Here is a 27,335-nt window from a genome sequence, read left to right on the forward strand (position 1 = left end):
CATTTTTAAAAAATACTCTATTTACATTATTATTGTTAACAAACTCTTAATCCATTAACTGGTCCAGTTTCTTCTTCAAATTCAAATTTTTCAACTATATCCATATTTTCAATCGTGTGAACTAAAATCTTATCACATTCTTCATTTAATTCAAATATAAATAATCCATAAATCACTCTTTCTAATTCTTTTCCATTGGTAGTTTCCGTAGTAGTTGTATCTTTTTTCAATCCAGTTAATAAAGTTTTAGTAATCTTACCTATTAATTTAGTTATATTTAAATTATTCAGATTAGAATTTAAATTATGATTATTAACAAATAAATTTTTAGTATCCTCATTTGACCAACTTCTTGATCCTAAATTAGCCTGAATAGTAGATTGATTTAATCCTAAATGTTCTGAACAATTAGGTAAACAAGTATTCCATCTAATATATATTTTAGTTGAATTTTTAAACATACAATTTGGATTTTGAGAGGTGCTGACTTTTATATTTGATATATGAATTTTAACTTTTGGTGATAATATTATTGATGTTATAAATAAAGTTATTGCTTTACATGTACTATAATAAGTTAAATGACCTTGTAATTTTGGTAAATAATTTTCATCAAATTGGGATGGACAAATACGTAAAAAGATTTGATTTGATATTATATCTTTTGATAAGTTATGTTCTAAAATATGAGGGATTTGTGATTTAAGAGTTTCTATTAGGTTTGATATATTGATTTTACGTTGTAATTCTAGTTTATCTTTTGGTGATATATCATTGACATTTTTGATTGGTGATGATTTTTTGAAATTTAAATAAGTTGTCGGACGTGGTGATCTTTGTACGATTACTTTAAGAGTGTTATTTGGTTTGCATGGTTTTTGAAGTGGATTAATTTGTGAGGGGAATGGGATGATTTGTTTTGGTTGTTGATGATGTAGATTAATTAATGGTATGGAACTATGATGTAAATGTAAGCCTAAATTCCTTGATTGTGGTATTCTAGACATTCAATTGATTCAATTGAGACTATATCTTAACCTTTGTGTATATTTCGTAATTGTTAATTATATATTGATGAGTTGGTGTAATTTGCAGTTCTACAATTTAAGATTTAAGATTTGAAGTTACTAGATTAATATTTTGTATATAGAAGGAGACTGCATATAAATAGATTGGGTACAATTTCTACACAACAAAATTCAAGTTAAGAATGAAACATTAAAAATACATTAATACAAAATAAATTATAAAGTCTAACTATTGTTTAAATACTTTCTAATATTCTAACTATGATTTATACTATGATTAAGTTCATTAGTAGTAGAAGGTTGATGTTGATACTCTTCAATATAAACACATCTTTTCTGTAAATCTTTTGTAAGTACATGTTCACTTAACCAATCACTAGCAACAAATCTTGTTCCACAAGCCATACAAGCACCAGGTATTGGGAGTTTATCACCTAAAGTATTTGCATTTTTACCTTTAGGATCATCAAATTTAAAATGCAGATGTAATAAATGTTTCTTATAATCATAAGGTCGATTGAAATTTTGTGTTTTATGATTACACATATGTTTTGGATAAACACATTGAAATCTACCTATTTCATTATGGATTCTCATATGACGTGTTAAATCTCTACTTATGTATTTATCACATATTGGACAAACTGCACCTTTTGCTGCTCTTTTTTTAGTTTTTGGGGTAGTTGTTGTTGTTGATTGTTGATCAAACTTTTCTGACGTTGCACTGTTTACTGAATGATTTGATTTTATCTTTTGTAGATTTGAAAACTTATTTTCATTATCGTCTTCTGGATTTATATATTGAGATACCGTATATTGATCAAAGTCAGGATTTAAGTCATCTTCATCGAATGAATGATAATCATCATTTTGAATTGAAGTAGTTTGATCATGTTGGTTTACTGTATCAAAAACATCAAAATTCAAAGGTGTGAATGAAGTGTTTTGTTGATGTTGATGTTGCTGTTGTGGTGGTGGTTGATGTTGTTGATGTTGTTGTGGTTGATGTTGTTGATGTTGTGATTGTGGTTGATTTTCATCAAATTCAGGTAATTGAAATTGTAAAGGATCATTTTGTAAATAAGCTTCAAATGTTTGATTAAATTGATTAATATTATTATTATTCCCACCTTCAGTAATAGCAGGTGAAAAAAATCCACCACCAGGTAATGATTCATTTTTAGGAGTATGATCTAGTTCAAAATAACTTTGAACTCCTATCGGTGGTTCAACTGATGGAGTTAAATTAAAAGCTGGTATATTATTTTGAGTATGATTATCATTTAAATCCATTTCCTTTTTAAGGTCATAATCCTCATGATTTGCTGGTGTAAAAGATAATTTAGAAATTCCAATTGGTCCACCTGATGGGGTTCTATTCCAATAATCTGTACCTGAATCTGATTGTGATGAAGAGATCATTCTGTTTAACATAGTTGGTTTTTTATTTACCCCATCTAACTTCAAATAAAAACCTGGCTTCTTCCTCGGTCTTCCTCTTTTCAATTTCATTTTTGGTTCAAAAGTTTGTTGTTGTTGTTGTTGTTGTACATGAGGCTGTTGTTGCTGCGATATATGAGGTTTTGATGAATCAAAAAGTGTTTGTTGATCACTTGAAAAATTTGGTACATCATTTAAATTCTGATTGTTATGATTGTGGTTGTGTGCTGAGCCTTGCTCATGTTGATGTTGGTTATAATTTTGAGCATAATGAGAATGATTATATTGTGGCTGATTCAGTGTATTTTTCTGGTGGTTGTAATTTTGATGCAGTTGCGGCTGATTTGATTGATGTAGACTATTTTGATGATCTTGGGGTATATTGTGATGGTGTTGTGGATTTTGTTGTTGATTTTGATTTAGATACTGAGGATTTTGCGAATACTGATTTGAATAATGCTGTTGTTGAGGTTGCGGTTTATAATGATTCTGTTGTAAATACTGGTTCATATATTGAGGCTGACGGAATTCCGACTCATTGAAAGACTGTTGATTATAATTATTTTCATCAAATTCGTTATTTTGTAAATTTGAGTTCAGATCAATTGAATTGGGTTTTCCTTCATTTATAATATCATTATCTTGAGTATATCTATATTCATTTTGATTATGTTGATTATTATTAGTATCTAAAGTAGAATTTTGATCAAAATAATGCAAATCTTCGTGATTTTGCATAATTTGTTGAATTTCTTCTTCTATTGTATTATTAGTATAATAAGTTTCTATTCTTGATGATGGTACAGAAATTGCTCCTCTATCAGTGAAATATCCATTATTAGTTTGGAGATGATTATTATTACCTTGTCTATTATTATTGGATTGTTTAAAATCTATAAAATCTGGTAATAACTGTGATTGATTATAATCATTAAATTGTTGCATTGTACTTGAATTATTTTTTGATTGTAAAGCTTGATTTGTTTTATTATAATTATTGAATAATGATTTAGTTAATTGAGCATGATAATTTGCAGATTTGCCAAAATATGATGAATTATTATCTTTATTATTGGTATTTGAAGAATTTGAAGTTGAAGTTGTGGAACTTTTGGAGTGACCTAACTCATTTGAAGCCATTTTTTAAAATCATAAAACTTTGGGTATATATATATATATAATAAACTATGATGTAATTCTTTTTAAGTGATATAACCGAGAATTTTGATTGATTTCTTATTGAAATATGTACTTAGTCTTGAATATCTTGTTAAACATTCAATTATATTGTAAATTTCATATAATAACAATTTGAAAATTGAATCTTGTGTGTTAAAAATAAAATCTAAGAAAAAAATTAAAAATCTCACTCTTTTTTTTTTTTTTTCTCTCTCACACTTTCTTATAAATTTATTCTCTTTAATTATATAATATTTTAAAATATTATTAATAAAAATTATGTCAATTTTTTATATTTAAGAATTATAACAGACGTTTAATAATTAAATGAATAATAATAATAGTTTTTTTGAAGTAAATAGTATTAGCCTAATTATTAACAAATTTAGTATAATCTACTTCAAACATTTAAACGGATAATTTTTAAAACATTTTTAATATGGTAGCTATTAGTTGAAAATTGAGATGTATCAAATTTTAATAGCAATCAATATTTAAAAAATTTAAAAGTTAGTTAAAATCTTTCTGCTTAAGAGAGATCTTCTCTTATTGAGTAATATACTTCAATTTCTTGAAATATTATCTAATATTGTATATACCTTTAACGTAAAAGTGATTTAATGTAAGTTTATGTATGATTTCATTAAGATTCAAAGTAAATGACATCATATATCCTTATATTCTACTCCGTTAGACAATTTTGTCTTATGATCAAAATACATAGGCTTTGATATGTTTGAAGAATTGAAAAATCTCAATCTTCAAAGATATAAGTGATCCCGGTAAAAGCCATAAATTTAATAATGTTTTAATTACTAAAAAAAATCAATCTTAAACAATTTTAAAAATAGTTACAAAAATTAATTTAAAGATACGAGAGAAAAATTAAAAATCTTTAAAAACTTTAAAATTTAATTCTGAAACATTTACACGCCTAATTAAACCCTTTATTAAAAGTTTAATTTTATTCAATCAAGTTTATGAACACCAACAAACTAATTAAGTCTGTAGAGATTAATTTAATAGTCTCAAGTTCTGCGGCAATATAGTGGAAAGTTCCAATAAAGGTTATAATTATCAGGTGAAGGTGATAAACTAAAAATTTGAGGGCTGACAACAATCTTAATGTAAGTAATGCTTTAAATTTAAGCAAATGAATGAATAAATGCGAGCTCAACGTGAGACACATTTAAACAACATCTAGTCGTCACATAAATAGAGACATTAAACCTGAAATATTTAAATTCTTATGCAAGTATATTTCCTAGCCTCTTATCTAAAACACAAGTAATTTATTTCCTAAAATTGATTCGACAACAAATTAAGGTTTAAGCTTTTAGAACTCCCTTAATTTTTGAAAATGATAAAATGGACTAAATTATAGGATCAATTGCATTATAAACCAAATTTTCTACAGTTAATTTATGGTGAAAGAAAATTGGTAGTATGGCAAAATTTAATGACTTACCAGGAGAGTTGATTGAAAAGATTATTCTTGAACTCGAGGCTCAAGATATAGTTAAAATCCCAAAAACTATTCGACAACAGTTTTATTACCATATTAGTTTGAAAATAGTCTTGAAGTTGTTAGACAGCATCGAGAAAATAGATATAATAAAAAGAAATTATAGGATATTTATCAATTTTGGTCAAGGAAATGTGATTTTGAGTGACAATTATTTCGTCATTGACCACAACCAATTGCTTCAATTGAAATACACTCCACCAGAATTCAAATCATTATTTCAATATTTCCAAATCTGGCCAGGGAAAACATCAACTAGGAAAGATTGGCAAATTTATTTATACAGCTATCCATTTTGCATAAAATTTTTGTATATGCATTCAAGGAAAGGGGTCCATTTATTTTGTTTGAAATCTTTGACGATTGCCAAAAAATGGAATTTTTATAACAAATTAAATCACCTGTTTATTACAGATTTTTTGTCAAAGATTCCATATTCATCTTTTAAACGCCATAATATGATTTGCAGATTTACTGAGAAATTACATTTAGCAGAGTTATTGATGATACCATCTACTTTACAAATGTTTACTTCCATAACGGAAGGGAAGTTTAACCCAGCGATTTTGAAAATTACTGTAGTAAACGATAAAACAATTGACATTCTACCTGTTGATATCATTTGCATCAAAGAATTTCCTAGCTTAGTGGTTTTTGAATTGTATTTTTTAGGAGAAGAAACTAGTGTCAATTCAGCCCAAAGATTGATTAAGAAACTTGGCCCCGATATTAGAAGGGTTACCATAGAGATTTCCATATTAGATATAGCCGAGCTAACAAAAGCGATAAATCGTCTAAATTTTCTAAAAGTTCGAACTACCGTTAAGGTTCAAGGTAAAGATAGAATTGGTGCAATACGGGAAAGTAAGATAAATTTGAGAGGTAAAATTCGAGATAATAATTACTCAATTCATTGATTGTTGCATTATCAAAGCCGTGTATAATTTTTGATATATATACATTCCATCAATTATTAATAATAAACATGAAACCTTTGGTTTGGAAGTACAATGTACACGTAAATGTAGTCAAAGCAGTAGAGAAATTTACTAAGACTTATGTTATTACCCCTCAAAAATCAACCCCCCCTGAATTACAAATCTGAAACAATCAATAATAGTATTCCATATTCTTTAACGCAATAAACTGTCATGACGAATGCAAGTAGATCTCAATGAGAGGACAATTGGTTTGCTTGGAGACGAGAACAAAATATTAACGTAACTTCGCAATCGTCTATATGAACTTAGGTTTGACTTTATTAGCTATTTATGAAATTCTTGCAATTTCTTAAAAGCTTAAATCCATTTCAAGGATCAGATTTTTTTTTCAATTCACATTGTCATCAGTATACACAAAAAAGAAACAAGCTGAGTCAATGACAAAATTTAGTGATTTACCCTTGGAATTACTTGAAAAGATTTTAAACGAATTAGATGAATGGGATTTATATTATACTCCGGCAAATATTAGACATCAATTGTTTTTACATCATGAATATAGAGACAACTATGCGCTATTTGCATCAATACGAGTTACGTGATTTGCAAAAGAGGTGGTATAAGATTTATGTCAATTTTGGCTACAACGATCTTGATTTTGGTGATAATTATTGTATTATTGATTATCAGCAGTTACCTCGGTTGAGAGGTTATTCCCACAAATTTGATTCACTTTTCCAGTATTTTCAAGTTTGGCCAGGACGTAAATTTGCAAAAGCACAATGGCAAGCATTTTTATACAGATATCCATATTGTATCCAAATATATGTACGAACGATCAATAACGGGGGTAAAATTAACTAGTGTGAGTTCCTTGGAATTTTTGGAGGAATGGGATATTCATAATAGCCAAGACCAAGTAATAACTGAGTATTTGTCTAAGAATTTACCCTCATCTTTCAATCATCATAATCAGATATATTTAGTCAGCATTTTGTACTCAGCAGAATTATACATGACACCGACTGCATTGGAAAAATTTACAACGACTGCAACGACCAATTTTAATCCAACATTTTTAAAAATTCATATAATTGATGACAAACAACTTGATATATTTCCTGTTGAATTTATTAGTACTGAAACATTTAAACGCTTGATTGGTTTTGAATTGTATTCTGTAACCCAACCAATAGATACAGTAGAGCAGTTAATTCAAATTCTTGGCGACCAAATCAGAAGGATTACACTTTTTGTTCCAGAACTAAATTTAGAGCACTTGAGTACAGCTATCAACAAATTAAATTACTTATGTGTTAAAAGTACTTTTGGAGCAAATTATTTCGAGCTGGAGCAATGGAAAGAAGTTGCAGAAACATTAAAAGTCAAAGTTGCTCTTAATAAATGTATTTCACAACTTGATTAATTTTTAATTATTCATTATTTTCAATCACTAATTCAAACTATTATTTTAAAGCTGAACTTAGGGGTTTTTTATTCTTAATCAAAAAAAAAAAAAAAATAGGATACGTTGATTTTTTATGTCAATTGCAAAACGCTTTAAAACCAGCTCAAATTAATATATAGAGTGAATTATCATTGTATACTAACAATATATGGAGATATGCTAAAAATGCTACTTTATAGATCTTTCGTAATTCCCAGTTTTAGTCTGTAATTTCTAATTACCAAAGTGAGATTTTCTTGCAACTTTCATGTATTTTAATTGAAATCAAAAGTTCCGAAGTCAAAATGCTCTAACTTTATTAAAGCTATGTATGCAAAGTTACTTTTTTACTTGACATTAATCTAATTAATTTTGTAGTTTCACACACAATTTTTCTAAATTAAAGTTTTACACGAGAATTTATTATCTGAATATTTAACTGTGTTGTTAATTAATCTCAATTACAAGTGTTTCAGATATTTCTCATTCTTTATTACTCAATTAGGAGTTTACAATGAAAGGGGCTAATTTTATACTTTGAGGTATGAAAATATTTCAACATGATAAAATTCACACTTAATGGAACAAATTTAAAATAATGAATTGAATCATAATCGCAAACTCTTAAGATTGACAAACTCAATACTAGGATCAACTAACTCAATTTTTTGTGGGGTTTTCAATGTGAGTGGTTATAAGGTCACGTGCTCGTTTTGCTCGTCTAGCGTTTTTTTTTTTTTTTGCAACCAAAAGTGACCTGTAACAAAACAAATGCCAAATTCACTTCATTACCCCCCGTAATGAGCTTGACTATACCTATAAACCAAACGCATAAAGATCAAATTATACTTATTTGCTCTATTAAACCTATCAGTAGAAACTGATATAAATGGTTCCTCTTATATGAATTTTTTTCTCATAATTCTAGAAACTTACGAATCGCGTATTATTTATTGAATTCTAAATTTTAATCGATAATTCATACTTACCACTTACAAACAGCCATTAATTCGTAACTAGTCTTTATCGAATTTGGCCACCAACATTACATCAATAAATTCAATACAAATTCACTATCACTTTTCAAATACTTATTCACATAAATCAAGAACATCTTTAGCCTCCCGTTAATTTAATTTAATGTATATTCCATCAAAATCAAATCAACTCTAACAATGAAAAACAAAAAGATGAAAGACAAGGTACCCATCACTACCATCATTGAACAATTGTCAAGTTTCACCAATTCAATGAAAAACAGAAGATTTACAACTAAATCAAAAATGAAAGATTTAAACCTACCACATCACCAGATGGCAGATCTTGATTCATTAGCAGCAGATGAAACCTTGTATATATTTGCAAAGAATGTGGGAAGTAAAAAAAAATTGGATTTTAATAATATCTTCGAAAATAATTATATATCATGTCTTCAAGAGTTGTCAAATAAATCAAGAAAAGCAATTTCAAGAGTTGTCCAATTTAGCAGTAACTATCTATTATTCAATGCTGGAAGATGCTGCATTGTCATAAATACAAAATTAATCAGTTCCAAAATTGAGAAATTAAATGAAATCACAAATCAATTCACCAATTCCAAATCAAAAACCAGATGTGTAGATCTAGAATTAAAAATTTTTGATTATGTAATTAAAGTTGTCAATAGTTATTATGATACAGTATTTTGTGATCAAAAATTAACTCAATTAAAAGAAACAACAAAAAATTTAGAGCATTACAAAGGCAATATCATATTTGCTGCTGATTTAAATTTCAATACAACGACTATTGCAAACAATGATGAAGATAATTATCAGTATAGGTATTCAAAAGTTTTGAAAAAATTTGTGGATGATCATAAGTTAATTCCAATAACAGGTATTTGTAAAAATGTATTAGCAACAAACTTTGGTGCATCAACTGCTATTCCAGATGTTTTGTATGTTTCAGAAGGGTTGGTGAAACTACTTAATTTTGCTGAAGTAATGTTCGACGGACATTCAAGTCATGCATATCAAAGATTTGGTATTTCAAATAATACTTCCAATATAAAATTAATTGATTATTCCAGCAATGTTCAAAATAGCAAACTTTTATATGACAGAAACATGGTAAGTGGAAAAAAGATTCAACTGGAAAAACTTATGAAGCATTATAAAAAGAAAATTAGAAAAGCTGATGGGTTAGTCAAGAAGCAGCTTGAAGCCAAGTTGGATATTGCTACCCAGAATTATGAAAAAGCATCTGCAAAAAAAGATGACTTAACTAATCAATTAAAAACTGAGGACTTAAGTTTAAAATATGAAATGAATGGATCAGCAAAGCAAGAGTTGAGTAGGAATTTAGAATATGATAATATAACTATGTTTGGATTTGATCACAAAAAATTAGAGGAAATTAAAGTCGATTCAGTTGATGACACAGCTTCATATACAACATTATTAGATCCGAAAGGTCGTAAAAGAGCAAAAATGGTTGAAGATGAAGATGATGATGAAGATATTGAAATCATACACACTCCGAGATCTAAGAAAAGAAGAAAAAACAATTTGTTGTTAGATGATGATGATAGTGATGGAGAAAGTGATGATGAAGATAGTGGTTACAAACCACTCCCATTTTGTATTGTGAATTATATTACCAAAAGAACTAGTCAAGAAGTTAACATGATAGGCTCCACCAGGTTCGCTAATGTTTTGAAGGATTTAGAAAATGTGGATCCAACCGCTAAGACATATAAGCTAACTACTCAAAGATTGTATTGGTTATTACATAAATTAAAATTATCAGATAATATTGATTTTGACGAAGATAATTATGAATTTACATTTAAGGATGAGTTTATTAAGAAAAAAATGGTTAAAAACTTTGAGAATGAAATCATTGGCGAATTGGGTGATTGTGTTTATATATCAGTGGATATTGCATTAGCTTATAATAAATTTGGATCAAATTATAGTAAAATCTCATCTTCATTAAATTCCAAATACAAAACAAACATATTCAAAGCAGATTACATTTTTAAACACTTGAAGGTTTTGATTAGAAAAGAGATGTTGGTTCCAAGAGATCAATCGTTAAATCAAAATGAGGTTTTAATGAATGATGCTGAAGTCATGTTTAGTAGAAGTTTTATTGAGGACTCAATTATTAATATTGGTGATACAAATGATGATTACAAAAAGATTTTGGATTTACATACAATGGAAAGTCAAAAAAGTATTATTTTTCCTGTTTATTTAGACTCCATGAATTACAAATTGGAGGAAGTATTACCAACTAGAGCTAATTTGGGAGAAGGAAACCAAAGTTCAAGTGATGAGCAATATCAATTGCACAAAAGTATAGTGTCATATGCGAATGCACAAATTTTGAATGGTGCTGAGCCAGATTCATACAAATGGGAAGATTATATGGCGCCCTTTGATTTATCAGTGTCCAAATTAAGGCATATATGGGGAAGACTTAAACATATTTATTATAAATTTAATGGCTTGTGTTTTGTTGAACTTTCGAGAACGGAAATCAAGGATAGTTATGATGCTAAAGTTCATGACACTAGTGGAACTTTGAGATGGAATGAATCTGATGAATTGGTTTTGTTAAAAGTTGCTAAAGAATTTACGCTAGATGATGGTCAAGCAGATTTAGAACTAATTCAGCAAATTTTTTTTCCAAAAAGAAAGCTAGAGTTTTTGCAAGGGAAGTTAGATGAAAGTGTAAATGAAAGTGTAAATGGAGAAAGTATGAGATTGACATGGGATCGATCAGAAGAGGTAATCCTATACAACGCTACTCTCGAATTGACTTTGAGATATGGATTTCCCGATTTTCAGTTAGTTAAAAATACTTATTTTCCAGAAAGAAGTATTGATTCATTACGGCAGAAATATACCAGTTTTTTTGAAACACCGGGTGACATAGGAGAAGATGAAGGTGCAGTTATATTTGAAACGATGATTTTGTTTACAGCAAATGAAAATAATGTGAATTTTGTTAAAAATCAAACAATCTATTCTTTCATTCAAAAAAAATTACAAGACAAATTTGGAAAACTCAGAAAGGTTCAAACAATAAAATGCTGGTGGGAAGAATTTGGCCAACCAAATTTTGTTAGCGATAAATAAATAGCTTTGAAAAATGCAGGAAATTACTGGCATAAATTATTCTTTTACGTTCATAAACTCTTGTTGATAGTAGCATCGAATTTTCGGTTATGTATTTCGCTTCATGGAATGAAAATCGATCCTTACTCTTTCTGAAATTTGTAGAATTAAAAAAAAAAGAGTGGAAGTTAAAGTATAAAAAATTAATATTATTAGTTTGGAATTTATCAATCTAATTTTGCAACTTTATATACATTCTTTATGCATCCATTTATTTCCAATAATTTAATTAAATCTTCTTCTTTCTATATCAATCTCAAAGTAAAGCACCATGATCAAAATTCACAAATCGGGATTTCAATCACCTTTAGTCAACCAGCATCACCTTCCACATTAATTTTGCACCAACTCAAGAATTATATGAATACTTGCCAAAACAATGCGACCTCATGGTACTGACTAAACTGAAATTTCATTCTTTAAACAAAGATGGTAAATTTGCATCCAAAAATCTTTTGATATAATGATTGTGCTCAACCCCGACACTTTCAAAGACACTTTGATCATACTTATCAAAAACTTGAGCAATTTCCAGATCTTGGATTTTTAAAACATCGTTTATGGAGCTTGTAAAATGTTTCAACTCATCTTCTCTACTAAAAACTGGAATATTGCTCCCATATGCCATGTTAAGAATCTGGACAAAATAATTGTAAGCTGTTATAATACATTCGTCATCCGATGATTGGCTACTGGCAAATATTTTTCCAACAAATTGAATGTTTAAATAATAATCTAAATTTTTACTATCATCATAATGATCAACTTCGCTAATCAACACTAAAAATTTTTTCCAAATTCCAATATTCCTCATTCGATTTAAGTACTTTAAATTGAGGATTAATTTTAAAACTTCAACGTTCACCAAGCAATCATTATTAAATTTTTCATACACCAGCTTGACATTGGGAGTTTTGAATGATTTATTATGGATGTGGTATTTACCTAACAAATTAAAATCAAATACACAGTTCTCATTTAAAATATACAGTGGATCCAATTGATCAACATCCCTATTAAAATTTATTTGTTGTCCAATGTTTTTCAGATAAGCAACTGCAAAATATTCTTTCATGTGTCCAACTGCAGCTCTATATTGTTTATCGATATCCATAACTGATTTTCCTTCTCTGGCTTCAATTATTCTTTTGTAGTAGGCTTCGTCTATGGAAAATTTTTGATTAATATTGAAATTTGGTTGCGAAAGCATTGCAATTAATATTTGTCTGTATAGGTTTAAACTTCTAATTCTTTGATAATATGACTGTTGGAACAATTTCTGGAGAACTTGATGAACAAGAATTTCTTTCTGAAATTTTTCAAATATATCTGTTTGTTCCTTAGTGAATAAGTTGGTATTATAAATAGTGTATTTTCCTATAAAGGACTCCTTGAACTCTAAATTAGGTGTGCCCAAATAATAACCCTCAGATGGAACAGGAAGTCGAGACATGGTGGCTCTTAGGACATCAGGGTTGGTTGTTGATGTTGAATGTGGTTGTAAAAACAAGTAACGTATATATTTTTTTTATCTTTTATAATATTTTTTGTAAATCAACGCTCGTTTCAATTTCACAAAACATTTAATATAAGTTTGAAATTAACGAAGAGATATTACAAATCAAAAATTGAACGAACAATTAAGTATATTTGAATAGAAATATAAAATTATAAAAAAGCAATTAAGTAGCAATAAACTTAAATTCAAGCGCACAACTTAGATAGTTGAATTCTGACCAATACCGGATTAATCGAACCCTTATAAGAATTGAAAAATAAAAAATTAACTCCATCACCTTAACCACCTCAATTTCTCATTCCACTTATAATGAGATCCAAAACTTCTTGTTTTTTAAAATCCAAAATTGCTTTGATTTCTTCAATCATTTTTAGTTTTACATCAATTGAGATTTGCAATTTTTCAATACCCATTTCATATTTTTTACTGGTAACCAAATAAACTTTATCAAGTAATTGTGAAAATCTAATCAATTTGTTATTTTGAATTGGATCATCTCTTGGTTCATTTGAATTTGATTGATTAACTGAAGCGAAATTTGATCTTTTTCTGACTGGCAATTCGACATCACTTCCAACACGTTTTAAATTTTTATTGGCTCTGACATTAGTATTGACTGAAATTTCCCTTAATGGTGCTCTTTTTTGAGTTTTGATGTTGTTGTAAGTCATGTTGAAAACGTTTTCTAATTGACCAATGGATATTTTAGCTCTAACTTGACTTGATACAATGGCATTGTTTTTCCAATTCTTTTTAACATATTCAATATTAACATCTAAATTTTTTTCAATATCAAAATCAAGGTTATGACCCATTAACTCCAAAATTTGTCTCCAACATGAAATGTATCTTCCTTTATCTTTAATTTCATAAATCATTTTTTTGACCATAACTTTGTTTAAACATTCATCTTCAAATTTTTTAAAAATTTCTTGTGTTTTGATGGATTTCTTCTTCTTATCTTTTTCAGGACATAACAAACATCTACTAACCAATGCTCTACTCAAATTCAAATTTGGATCCGAAATCCGGTAAACATCAATTTCATCAATTTCATTTTCTTCGGTATAAGCCAATTCATAAAACCCTTTGAGTTGATCAATAACTCTTGATATAAAGTCTTTTTCTTTATTTGATGATGGTGGTGATGCTTTATGTTCTTTGTAATATTCTTCTTTGATAAAATCTTCATCAAGAAAAAGATTTTTGTCACTGGAAAAATCATTATGTTTCATCATGGTTTCCAATATAAATTTCCAATGTTGTACCAAACTTCTTTTGTATTTTATATTGAATTCTATGATCTGTGTTACAATTGATTTCACATTTAATATATCACGATTGAATCTATCGTATTCATCTCTAATTGTGTCGCTTTTGCAATCTCCTCTATAAATTGAGTAAAAGCTTTTATCATCATATTTAAGATTTTCCAATAAAAAGTATTTCTCTGACATTCTTCACGGAAATGTAACGGATAAAGTTGCTGAAAACTTGACTAATGAGGCATATGTATCCGATGGCAAAAGTTTGAAAATATTTTTACTTTTTACCCAACGTAAATGATTTTTTGACTGATTTACACTACTTAAAATACTATTATAAATTTTCAATCTACTAACATAAATTCAAATTAAACTGACCAAATTAACCTACAATCAAGATACTACAAAGTACATCTATCTAGATTTTTTGGAGTAAAAAAGTGGCCTTACCGCTACTCACACCAACAGTACAACCATCTTTACCATTACCATTATAAGAACCATTTTCATAAACACAAGAACCACTAACAATTGAATTACTATCAGCAGCAACAATTTTAACATTGAAATTTAATGGACTATAATTATTTGGATTTGGAATTAATGATAAGTAAGCAATACCATTAGCATAACCAGCACCGAAATTCAATGGAGCCCAATTACCAACACCTGAACCTGGTTCACCCCATAAACAACCATCTTGATATGAAACACCTGCATTGTTTACATAATATTGAGCTGAAGTTGAACCACCTCTCCAAGTGTAATAAGTATGTTGATCAACAACTGTTAAAACATTTGATCCTCCACCATTAACAACTGTTGGAATAACCATATTTTCAGTACCTGGATAATCAGTTCTACAAATAGCAACTGAATCACTAATTTCACTTACAACATTAGCTTTATCAATACCCCATTCACATAAGTAGTTTGATCTTTGATTGGTTTTATACAATTTACCACCTCTACAAATTAAACCACCAACTGAAACACCATTAGCTGGTTGAGCATCTGGCCATTGAGTTTTTGACATACCACTTTGACAAGCGTATGAACAATAAGAACCTTCTTTACAAGAACCACCAGTTGAAGTATCAGTATTATAAATACCTGACCAACCACCAAATCCTAATTGATCTAATGCAATAACACCTTGACCTACTGGGAAATGATCACATGAATAAACACCATCTTGGAATTCTTGAGTTGGATTTTGGAAATTTTGTAAATCTCCATTAATACCATTTGATGAACCTGATGTAGGTTGAGATGGAGCTACAGTACCTTTAGATTGAGCAACACTTGGTTGTGGTTGATTAGTTAATGAATCATTTTGAATAATATTAGTAGTTGATGAAACATTAGTAGCAGTTGAACTAGATTGTTCTTGTTCAGCAGTTGATTCAGTTGAAGTGACTGGCTCTAAAGTAGTAACTGGATTACCATTTGAGTCAACAGTAACAGTAACATAAGCATAATCGTAAACAATTGCTCTTTTATGTTTATGATGACCATGGAATACGGCATCTTGACAATCAACATCTTTTTTTTGGTTTTGATGTTTAACAGCGGGAGCAGCTAATGAACTAGTAATAAAAGCTAAAATAACAGCTTTTGAAAATCTCATTTCTTAAAGATTAAAAGATTGTAATTTAATTGAGAACTTAAGGTATAAAATAAATGAATGAATTTTATTATTGATTAAATTGAATGAATGAATGAATGACAATATTGTAATATTAACTTGAAACTTAGGAATTATAAAAAAAATTTTATTAAAGGAATGACTTAAGGTTAGTTAGTATTATAATTATTTTTGAATAATCAATTAAAAGATTGTGAAGTTGAATTTGAAATTAAAGTTGATAGAAGAAAAGGAGTGTTGATATAAAAATTTTTTGGAAAAATAAAAATAATTATTGAAAGGAAATAAATTTATTGTATTTTTTGTTTATTTTTTTGAAGCTTTAATAGTTAAAAATAAAATTGAATGATAATTTTAAATTCTTGTTACATTGTTGAAATATAATAAAGGGTTATTATTTTTTACCTAGTGTTTTGAAATTGTGTTATAAATTAAATTATTAAACTCTAAAACAGAATTCGTTTCAAATTAAAAAAATAATTTATTATTATTAAATCGCGACTTTGTGTTTTGAAAATCCCAATATTTTTTTTTTTTTTGGTGACGAGTTTCAAATGCACTACCAATTAGAAATAGCAAATTTCCTGTATATAGCATAATTGTATACCCAGAATTTTGATTTATTTAGTAATTTTATAGCTGGCTTTAAATTTATAATTTATTATTATATTTTTAGATTAAAGTTTTTGTATGCTAATTGAATGGCTTTTTGGTTTTGCAAGCTTCAAGCTTTTATTATTATTATTCTGATTTTAAACTGTTATTGGCTAATACTTTAACTATTGAACCACTATGTAATATTTTTGAATTTTTTATATTGATTTCTAAATTAAAATTGAAAGATCGTCACTATCTGTCGTCAATTCAATTCTTCAATCTTTTTTTTTCTTCAATTCAACGTAGAAACATATACATACCTTTAGTTAATACTTGTTTTGTAAAAGAATTAAAAAATTTGTTAAACGAATGACTAGAAGTGAGTAGTTGGAATAGTTTCTCTTTTGAAGTAGATCTGAATCAGATTTTAAATCGTATTATATAAATCAAAATAACAGAAAAAAGAAATAATAATGATTTGATTCGGATTTCAATCAAATATATATATACAACGGGAGTCAATGAATTGATGATATATTCTTACATGTTAAAAATTTAATCAAGTAATATAATTAATTACATCATCTTCGTATTCTATTATTTATGCTGGTAATTTAGAATTTAAATTATATTCTTAATTCTTATTGTTAATTGTTTTCGTATTAAATGAAACTTTTTCTAAATCTCGCACCGTTTAATTTTTTTTTTTGCTGGTTGAAATTTAGTAAGCAGTTGGTAGTGCTGCCAAATTTAATACTTTTTTTATATACAGTTCACATAGTTTACATATTTTTACATTATAATAAATTATTTTAAATAATTAATTATCAGAATTGGTCCACTCCATCAACAAATCTGAATAAAATTAGTTACTCCATGAATATTATATTTGATTAAACCTTTTAGACTCGATTGGTGTCTTGTCAAATAGTTCTAGATCTTTTGATGATTTTGATACCATCAATTTATTGGTTCATAGGCAATTATGGTCGTCAACTCTTAATTTTGTGAGAAAATAAATAATTTTTGTAGTCGTCATTAGAATACTGAAACTTGCTATTGACGAAAAGCTTGTTTCATTAGTCGAAAAACATATGAATATTAAATTAAGTAAAAACTTAATTCCTACTAACTTCACTAGACAACGTTGTTTCGTGATATAATTTAAGTTTTAAAATTTCAATTACGGACGAATTTAGAAAATGACGATACAAACAAAAACAAAATAAAATTTCGTTATAAAACAGAATATATGTACTTTCATGTAAGTTTCAGTGGTGTTTTAATAGATCTAAAAAGATCTAGGGTTCTAGATCTCATAACCGAAATTTGTAGATTCAATTCACTTTCTCCTAAGTTTCTAGGACCAACACAACTACGAAAATTGCTTTTTGGAGAGAGATTATCTCTATTACTTAGTATTTAAGTTTTTACCAAAGTGGTACACTGCAAACAAGGTTAAGAAACTTTTTTAAATTCTCTCAAAAAAGTTAAGTTTAAAAAAAAAATTTCAAGATTTTATTAAGGTTCCCCAAAAATTTTATAATTTCCAGCGTAAATATTCAACTTTATTGATAATTCTTTTGATGTTTGTAGTTTAGATTCACAGATTGATAATAATGTTTCAATCAAATTTAATCGACGATTGTAACTTTCAAAACCAACGTACTACCGAAGTACCGTTAACCTTTATTATACTTATCTGACAAATTTCGTAATCACGTGAATCACTATCAATGTTCTGAGATATAAAAAAATACGACAATCGGACTAGTAAGAACATTTTACATTAATAATTTTCTTTATACTAAATAGTAACTAGCAGATTACAAACATAAAGTTGAAAAAAGTAATTCTGAAAATTGAGTAATAACGTAAGTGAATCCAAATTCTAATTCTTGTTTAATCTGGTATCATTGGTCATCGAAATCTGACTAAATCACTAGCCATTTAGTTTTCCCAAAATTAGAACAATTAACATCAAATTAAAAAGCCACTAACGGGATTAATGAGCAAAGAAGATCTATCAACAAAAATAATCCTACCCCTGAAAAATCATACGATTTTTTTAAAAAAATTCACTTAGTAAATTACCTAAATTTCTAAATGGAAAATCCCGATTTCTGCATTACTTATCACATTCTACTTTTTCGCCTCGAAAAACAAAGAGACGCAAAGTATATTTGAATCGTTTGTGAAACGTTTTCTACAAATTTAGTTTATGATTGAAAATCTTACGCTAAAGCTCTTTACATTACACAAGTGTTCTTTTTTTCAATAAACAAGTTGTTCAAATTATGTGACTGTTAAATTAGATATTCAATATGGAAGTTTTACTTTCTCTTTTTTTGGTTCAGCCTTGTTATCAATTTCACATCTTGTGGCGAAGTAAATTTTTTCCTTTTTCGTTTTCATATGAGGAAATAGGTCAAAATTAAGATTATCGTAAACGCTTCAATTTAGCACAAAGCATAGAAAAATTTAATGAATTAGCCTAAACTTGAACTAAAAAATTAAGCAGATCACACAACAATAATAGTCAAATTTTTAGTTCACATATCATATGACACAAAGGCTCTTGTTTTTTAAGGTTTTTGTTTAAACGCAGTGTAGAACCTCTTTCTATCTTTTCAATAGTTTACCAGTCATAAACGCCTGTGAAGATAGCAAATTCATTGTTTTTAGGCAAAAGTTAAAGGACTATTGATGTTTAGCTCCTTGGAAATTTTTTTAGCCATATCATATTTTTAAAAAGTTAAATATTTTTTAGTTTATGCAATATTTAAGGTTTTTGATAGATGTGATACCTGAGACTTTGTTCGACTGCAAAATCAAAATTAGTCTTTATGCAGAAATCTACAGTACAATCCAATTGCTAATGATCTGTAGATGGCAAATGCTAATTAAAACCACCATAACTATTACTCAAAAAGAAGAAATTTATTAATAAATGTGGCGAATTATATTCGAAAAGATTGAACGTGATTGTTTTTTTCCCCAAAAAAAAAACAAAAGAATATAAATGAAAAACAGCGGACCGTAGTGAAGAATCAAAATGATGACTTAGACCGATGATAGAAAAAGAAGGTTTAGTTAATAAAGATTATGTCAATTGAGCTAGCTCATTTTCCTTGCATTGTGTAAAAATTATCCGCTAAATATTATATATGTTGTATGTTTTAAATTAAAATATTAATACGCTTTGTGTAATCAGTTTTTTGCTGCTGTGTATAAACAATTTGATTTTTTGATTTATAATTCAAACATGACGTGAAAAATTGAGCCATAGAAATGCTAAGATCAACTTTACGGTTTCGTCGATGCTCGATCCACAATAAGACTTTAAAATTTTGTTTAAAAAAGGATTTTCCTGGCTTAGTTTTTCTCAGCAAAAAACTATTTGAAGAAAAGTTGGAGGAAAAGAACAAGTACGTTTGATCTTGAATCTATAAGGCATTTAATTCAGACTGATTTTGTACGATTTAAACTGCGACAAAATTGAATTAAAGTTTGTGATAATTCGTTTCAATTTGTGTTATACATGTATTGTGGTTCTCAAAATATTCTCAAATTGGTTTAACAATTTAATGAACCCACAACAAAACTATAAGATACTTCCGCCTATTACCTTACCGAGTTGAAACTTTGTCTAATCTATACTATTCAAATAAAGTTGTGTATTCGTGATAACTCCAAATTAATCCGCTATCCTATGCACATGTACAAACTCAGTATATGTACGAGGTAATAAAAGGTTGAGAGTATAAGACCCTGATTCATGAAAGATTCAATAAAAATTTTTTAACAAAAATACTATATAGATGTTTTAAACAATTTAAAGTATCTAGAATAAATAAAGATATCATAACCATCTTACATACAGTAGTACTTCTTCTTTAGGTGAGTTTTACGTTCGCGGAACATAAATTTCTTTCGTTTCTTTTTTTCCGTACATTTTAGTTAAGTGGGACCAAAAAGAAATAAACTTTGCTCTTGAAACTTGCTTTAAATGATATTTTTTTTTTGATTTACGATTCAAAGGATAGAGACTTGCCAAAAAATCGAAGTTTTCAAATTTGGAAAGAAATAGGAACCAAAAGCTACGAAATATTCGAAAATACACTAAAATAACCACAGAACGTATCAAAAAGATGTAGCAAATTGAATCAAATGAAATTCATTTTGTATTCGCCTCTCAAAAAATAGGGTGTAAAATCAAATATTCAATTATTTTGAGGTGATACTATGCCTTAGTAAAGCACAAAAATTTAACTTGAAATTTCTGGAAGGAAATGTAAACAACAAGATATTTGTTCAAATTTGGTGGTAAACAAAAATTACAACAAAATTGAGGTCACAAGATTAATTATTGAATTCATACATCAGATCGGAAAATTTAATGCTTTAAGTGGCAGTATCTTCACCAAATTTTGAGATCTCAGACATACTCATTTGATTTTTATATCACGCTAAAGCAAAGAGGAATAAAAAATTAATCTTTTTCTTCCGAATTTTTTTTTTTCTTTTTTTTTTTTTATTTTTGTCAATTTATTTTTCAATTTGTTTTGAAACAAAGGAACATTATTTTTTATATTACTGAAACTCGAAACAAGAAATATCTCCGCTAACAAATTATTATGAAACTTGCTTACCAACGATTTTTATATCTAACATTTTGATTATTTATTCTAGGGTATCAATTCTACTTTTCATTGACCTCTTGATTGATTTTATTTGTGTGATTTTTATATTGAATATTTTAGCGGAATTCTATTAAAGGTGTACAAAAGCTGCTTAATTAAGTTAATCTACATATCCTTATGTGTTAAAATTCTTTTCTTTTTTTACCATAACTTTCTCTCGAATGAAAAAATGATCGGCTTTGTAAAGAAACCTGTTCTATATATAATCATTTAACACATTTTGCATCAACCTTCGATACTCTAATCTACCTTGGATTATGATCAGTACAAATCTTCTTTTGTGTTAAATAATATCTCAAAATTTGTTCTATTTTATAAAACTTACATATTATTTATTTACTTCTAACTAAAAATTATTCAATTATTTAAGTTTAATTATATTATAAAAATTTATCTAATTCCTTGTAATATTATTTTGCATGTACGTTTTTTTGAGATCCAATTGACTTAAGACCTCATCAACTACCGCTTACTGTGTTTCAGATATTTTTTTAAACAACTAAATCAATCAATTCTCACTTAGAAATCTACTACATCTTGAGATTTTCGTTATACCAGAATTAAATCTTTTTTTATTTTTGATTATCATTAAAGTACAAACTAAAGCGGGAATTGAAGGTTTTTTCAGTCAATCCAAAGCACTTGAATCACATACTTAAGAATCGAAATAATTGAAGACAAATTTACACGCTAGATCTTATGGGTTATCAATAACAATAAACATTTGACAGAAGTGAAAGAAATTTAAATTTAAACAATACAATAGAAGTTGTGCATCAAAAGTTAAAAGATAGAAGAGTTTCACAATTATCCTTTATTCCATAGAACTAGTAATAATTTCAAAGAAAACATCAAGGATTAGTTTACCACGTTATTCAATTGGAGTAGTTTTGCAGAGGTTGGACATATCATGGATAATAAAGATAATGATAATCATTACAAATTTTTACAGCGACAGGATCAATTGCAACAACCAAATCAATTATCACTGCAACTGCAACCACCTCAAAGTAAAATTCCACAAACCTTGCAACCTCAGAATCAACAATATCAACCTCAACTTCAACTCACGAATAATATAAATGTACCATATTATCAGGCTTTCTCATATCAACAACAATATCAATTTCAACCACCAGTTCATCAATTTCTTTCACCTCAACCAGAAACTCAATCACGCCAGAGATCTAGAAATGATTCTTTGGGGACAAACACATCATCAAACGATTCAACCACCAACATATCAGATCCACAGCTTAACAGAACGCATAACAACTATCATAGATCGAGTCAAACTCAGTATTTTTTACCAGCTTTTCATCAAACCACTTACCAAACTCAACCTTACGTTCAAAATCAAAATCAGAGTCAAATGTTTCAACATCCACAACAATTACCCTCTCAAAATATTAATGATTCTCAGACATCAAATCTTATTGAAAATAACAAACAACAAATCCCATCAATAAGCCAGTTCAGTGATACAAATAATCAGATTCAATATCAAATGCCACATCAATCCCAACAATTGCAACCATATCCACCACCAACGCAACTACAACCACAACCAATAGACATACAGCAGCATTCTCTGCAATATCAAGTTCCACCACCACCCTTTCAACCTCAATTATATCAGCAGTTGCCGAAACAGTCACTACTACCTCACCAACAAACCGAATCAGTTTCATACCAATCACAACCAACGTTACAACAATATCAAACTTCAAGTTTATTACCAACAAGATTACAATTACCACAAAATATAGATTTGAATCAGTATCCCGATATGACTACATTAATAAATTCAAATACACACATGATTTTACCACAAGTTGAAAGTCATTTTGTTGATTTTAAAAAATGTTCAATATGTGGTAAAAAAATTACAAGAGATATGTCTAGACATATGAGAACTCATCAATTTGAAAGTAGATTTAATTGTAAATTCCCCAAAAATCAATGTAATCACAAACTGGGGAAATTCAATAGACCTTATGATTTTAAGAAACATTTATTAAACAGACATTTTATATTTGATGATCCATCTATAAAAAAATTACATAATTTAAATGATAAAATTAATCATTTTGGAACTTGTCCTTGTGGTATGAGATTTTTGGCAAATGATTGGTTAAATCTACATATTTTAACACCAGATTTGAACTTAAGATGTACTTATATTGAAGATTAATTAAACCAAAAAGTTCTATTTTTAAACTTGCAGAAACTTAACATATTCCAAGGTGCACAGGTGTCAACTAATTATGTAAATGAATGTTTTAACTAAGTCGGTTATGAAAATTTTTAACTAAAAAAAAGTTTATTTTATTTAACTTTGTGGCAAATTCAAAATTCAATTTTTAGTTAAACAAAAAAAAAAAAAAAAAAATAGAAAAAAAGGAAAAATAAAAGATCATCGTTTGTGAAAAAAATATTCAGTCTTGCTCAATTAGTCAAGCAATGAATGATCAATTACACATTCTCTACTGAAACTAAATTCAAAAATCAAATCAAGATTTACAAAATTTTCAATTTCAATTAACAGTTTGAGGTAAAAATTTAAAATTACGGAAATTTCAGGATAGAGTTTGAAATATGTACGTGGGAATAATTTCCTTCTCGTTAGCTGCATGACTGGTTCTTTTTTTCGTAACTCCTTTAGATGCATAGAGGTTACATCCATTTTTCAAATAAAACTTACACATTATCAATTCTTTGGTTCTCAATAAAATTATTATCAAAATTTCATATTCAATTTCATATTCAAAACATCATATTTTCATAGCATTTCTGTATTATTAACACCAAAAGTTACTATATAATTAATCATTTTGCATTTATTTATTTTTCAAGATAATTTTAATACATTCATAAACTTAATATTTTTAATGTTTTATATACATTTCAACCTCTACAATTTTTATTGTAAATATTGCTGTAGAACCTTTTGTCCATTTTCGTTTATACAATTCAAATGCATTAAATGGTGCCAAAAATAAACATGTAAAGTATTGAAGAAAGAAAAAATCTTGAAAAACATTTACGCTTCAAAATTCATCTGTTATTTTAACAGCAGATACATTGTCTCCAGGTTCGACGAGAAACGGATAAATTCGAGTAAGTTCAAATCAAGGTTTCAAACCATGCTACCTTAAAATGTGATATGCATTATGTCAATTGACCGAAGGATATTAAGTGCAAATGGTTATGTATACAAATATTTTACAGCATTTTGTTTGTGTAATGTAAATGTTTTTGTGCTGATTTATTTATTTCGTAAAGAAACAATCAGTATTCTGATTGTCAAAGATTGATTGTTCACTGGTTATCTCCGTTGAGATAAGGTATCAATATCTCTGGCTACATAATCAAACTCAATCAGCGCAATTTGTATATCTTTAACCGTCACATCGCCAATTTTTTATTATCAATTATTGTTATTTCTTGTGAAACTAAATGTCCAAAGTTCGTCAAAACTTACCAACTACTTCCAAGACTCGCGAATAATTACGGTATGACAAAACGACTGAAATAGAGGAGCTTATACGTAAAATGGTAAATTAATTGAAACCATAATTATGAATTAGTTTACTATAAATTTAACATATTTTTTGCAACAAAATTATATATATTAGAAATCCTAGCTACCAAACATTACTAATTTCGCAACCTGTCAGAAAGAGTTAACATTCTCATTGTCAAGTATATCAAGAATCTACTCTATTGTGTGAGCTTTAATCAATGATCCTTAGATGATAATTTTTACCACGAACTTTGTCTTTCATAAGTTGTTTATTTACTCTTCTTCTAATCAGACCTTTCTCTCCATAACTTTCCATCTTAGTCGTTATCCATAAGTAGTTTAATTGCTTGTAATTCAATGACAGCAAAAGATTATGGACATTTAATTTAGGTATCGATATTGTTATTCTTTTCGTATTTTCACCAAGAGTATCAATTAAGTCTCTTTCCGAATCAATTTTTGTATCTTTACCCAACAATTCAAGTTCAAAGGCTACTAAATTTTCAAATTGATGATCACTAACATCATCAATAGGTAATCTTTTGGTTTTTCCATCATAGACTATTCTTAAATTCAAAAAAGTAGGATCAAAATTAGAGACTATCAGTTGATTTGCGAAATTTCTTAATGACGATGCAAGTAATAATATTTTACCTCTGTAAATGGATTGCAAAAAGTTATCGAATTTGAAGTCCACAAAATATCCAATTCTATCTTTTAAATTCTGAATTACTTTGGAATTGTATTCTCTGCTTGCGTTCTCAAATATATCATCCTCCTTTTCCAAGGTTTCCAAATCCGAAATGGTTGCATTTCTTCTGCCCGAGCTATTAAATCTGAAGCAAAAAGGATATGTGAATAAATAAAAATACCACAACTCTCTGACTTGCGCATTTTCACACCAAATTTCAAGATAGTCTATGAGATCTAGACAAAGATTCAAGCTCTTTCTCGATATCAACCTCTCATGATCAGCTAAAAAGAAATTACAATCAAAATCAAATCTTTTAGGAGCTCCAGAATTCACAAATATTCTATATTTATGATCATACAATTTCTTAGATTCGTGCTTTATGATTAAAGTTAAAGTGGTATCAATATTGACATGATAATACCATTGGTGTCTTAGTGCTTGAGGAATATTGTCAAAATGATCTAATTTTAACAAAATCTTCTCGATTAATTCTATTGGTAAATTATTGAAAGCTATCATTGTAATAAGCTTGTCTGTTTTGTAACTGATCATAAACTACTTATCCCTAAAATTTTGTTTGTCACATATTTTAGCAGGTACAAAGAATTGAACGAAGTTTAAACTTTTAAGTAGAAAATAAGAGAAGTTTATTTAAAGAATGGAAAGTTTTTAATATTTCCAATGTTAGGACGTTTCATTTAACTGATTTTTGAATGGGATTAAATTCTAGCTGGGAAATACGCCTTCAAAAAGTGTTCCTTGATTCCAAATGGTTCGGAAGTTAAAACTCAAATAGATTAGTTTCAGAAAAACAAACCCATACAAAAGTGCTCACAAAACTTTCTATTTTATTTAATTAAGACATAACTCTTGCACCGAAACTTGAGGTAGTGTACTCAAATCCTTATTTCTCAAATTTAGGTACAACAAAGCAAGCTATCTTAAACGTCTTAGTTAACGATCAACATTCTACAATGGCCTCTTTCTACTTTTTTACTATAAATTTTTCATTAAGCTTTCTCAAGTCCGGAATTTATTTACTTTTACTAATCTAATACTGCTGCCTCACTTTAACTTTTTCAAATTTGTTTTAATATTTTGTAATTTATTTTATATTTTTTAGCTATTCTATTTTTCACTGAGTTTTAATTTAAATTTTGTACCATTTAATAAATTGTTTACTTATTTTCATACGTTCAAGATGTTTCAGATTATTTTTGCGTGTTTCTTGAATAATTTTCGCGTTATATTGTGAATAGGAAACTTTTTAAACCGAAGGTAAATGTATAAACTTCACCATTAACAGACTCAATCTTGTTAATCAAAATTAATCAAAATTTTGCAATCATAAGTCACAAATTACCACAAAGTTCAAACCAATTTAAAAATCAATTAAAATTGATAATTAAAGATAAAATTTTGAATTTAATTGTCAAGAATTTTGCTCAGAATAATTTGCAATTTTACCGGCTAGTCTTTACTATTTGCTCACTGTTGTAAATTCATATCTAATTGGTTATTCGAAATTTACTCACTCATTTATCAAAAAGATCTGATTGTTATTTACAATAAAATTTTTAATTAAATTACTTCTCCATTAATCGGTATTATTTACTTAATAAAGTAAGTGAAAATTTGCGCATTCACTAAAATCAAA

The 27,335-nt window shown here is 27.9% G+C and overlaps 10 protein-coding genes across 10 annotated transcripts; 4 read left to right on the top strand and 6 right to left on the bottom strand. All coding sequences in view use genetic code 12, as the record gives it.

Moving 5' to 3' along the window:
* Window positions 1–35: 35 nt before the first annotated feature.
* KGF54_000382 (uncharacterized protein) lies at window positions 36–1,007 on the bottom strand (the record flags this gene model as incomplete). Its single annotated transcript, XM_051764450.1, has 1 exon — window positions 36–1,007. The coding sequence occupies one exon, from the start codon at window positions 1,005–1,007 to the stop codon at window positions 36–38; it is 972 nt and encodes a 323-aa protein (XP_051622373.1).
* Window positions 1,008–1,283: 276 nt separating this feature from the next.
* On the bottom strand, window positions 1,284–3,608 carry KGF54_000383 (uncharacterized protein; the record flags this gene model as incomplete). The annotated part of the gene is made up of 1 exon (XM_051764461.1): window positions 1,284–3,608. One exon carries the CDS (start codon window positions 3,606–3,608, stop codon window positions 1,284–1,286), a length of 2,325 nt encoding a protein of 774 aa, XP_051622374.1.
* A 1,485-nt stretch (window positions 3,609–5,093) lies between these two features.
* Window positions 5,094–6,715, top strand: KGF54_000384 (uncharacterized protein; the record flags this gene model as incomplete). Its single annotated transcript, XM_051764472.1, has 2 exons — window positions 5,094–6,036; window positions 6,543–6,715. The coding sequence occupies 2 exons, from the start codon at window positions 5,094–5,096 to the stop codon at window positions 6,713–6,715; spliced, it is 1,116 nt and encodes a 371-aa protein (XP_051622375.1).
* A 224-nt stretch (window positions 6,716–6,939) lies between these two features.
* Window positions 6,940–7,539, top strand: KGF54_000385 (uncharacterized protein; the record flags this gene model as incomplete). The annotated part of the gene is made up of 1 exon (XM_051764483.1): window positions 6,940–7,539. One exon carries the CDS (start codon window positions 6,940–6,942, stop codon window positions 7,537–7,539), a length of 600 nt encoding a protein of 199 aa, XP_051622376.1.
* A 1,196-nt stretch (window positions 7,540–8,735) lies between these two features.
* Window positions 8,736–11,687, top strand: KGF54_000386 (uncharacterized protein; the record flags this gene model as incomplete). The annotated part of the gene is made up of 1 exon (XM_051764494.1): window positions 8,736–11,687. The coding sequence occupies one exon, from the start codon at window positions 8,736–8,738 to the stop codon at window positions 11,685–11,687; it is 2,952 nt and encodes a 983-aa protein (XP_051622377.1).
* A 451-nt stretch (window positions 11,688–12,138) lies between these two features.
* On the bottom strand, window positions 12,139–13,179 carry KGF54_000387 (uncharacterized protein; the record flags this gene model as incomplete). Its single annotated transcript, XM_051764505.1, has 1 exon — window positions 12,139–13,179. The coding sequence occupies one exon, from the start codon at window positions 13,177–13,179 to the stop codon at window positions 12,139–12,141; it is 1,041 nt and encodes a 346-aa protein (XP_051622378.1).
* A 353-nt stretch (window positions 13,180–13,532) lies between these two features.
* On the bottom strand, window positions 13,533–14,702 carry KGF54_000388 (uncharacterized protein; the record flags this gene model as incomplete). The annotated part of the gene is made up of 1 exon (XM_051764516.1): window positions 13,533–14,702. One exon carries the CDS (start codon window positions 14,700–14,702, stop codon window positions 13,533–13,535), a length of 1,170 nt encoding a protein of 389 aa, XP_051622379.1.
* Window positions 14,703–14,928: 226 nt separating this feature from the next.
* On the bottom strand, window positions 14,929–16,140 carry SUN41 (putative glucosidase; the record flags this gene model as incomplete). The annotated part of the gene is made up of 1 exon (XM_051764527.1): window positions 14,929–16,140. One exon carries the CDS (start codon window positions 16,138–16,140, stop codon window positions 14,929–14,931), a length of 1,212 nt encoding a protein of 403 aa, XP_051622380.1.
* Window positions 16,141–22,368: 6,228 nt separating this feature from the next.
* KGF54_000390 (uncharacterized protein) lies at window positions 22,369–23,652 on the top strand (the record flags this gene model as incomplete). Its single annotated transcript, XM_051764539.1, has 1 exon — window positions 22,369–23,652. The coding sequence occupies one exon, from the start codon at window positions 22,369–22,371 to the stop codon at window positions 23,650–23,652; it is 1,284 nt and encodes a 427-aa protein (XP_051622381.1).
* A 1,543-nt stretch (window positions 23,653–25,195) lies between these two features.
* KGF54_000391 (uncharacterized protein) lies at window positions 25,196–26,197 on the bottom strand (the record flags this gene model as incomplete). The annotated part of the gene is made up of 1 exon (XM_051764550.1): window positions 25,196–26,197. One exon carries the CDS (start codon window positions 26,195–26,197, stop codon window positions 25,196–25,198), a length of 1,002 nt encoding a protein of 333 aa, XP_051622382.1.
* Between the last annotated feature and the right edge of the window lie 1,138 nt (window positions 26,198–27,335).

Source organism: Candida jiufengensis, assembly GCF_024610255.1.
Source record: "Candida jiufengensis strain CBS 10846 chromosome Unknown scaffold8, whole genome shotgun sequence".
In the NCBI taxonomy this organism is placed as follows: Eukaryota; Fungi; Ascomycota; class Pichiomycetes; order Serinales; family Debaryomycetaceae; genus Lodderomyces; species Lodderomyces jiufengensis.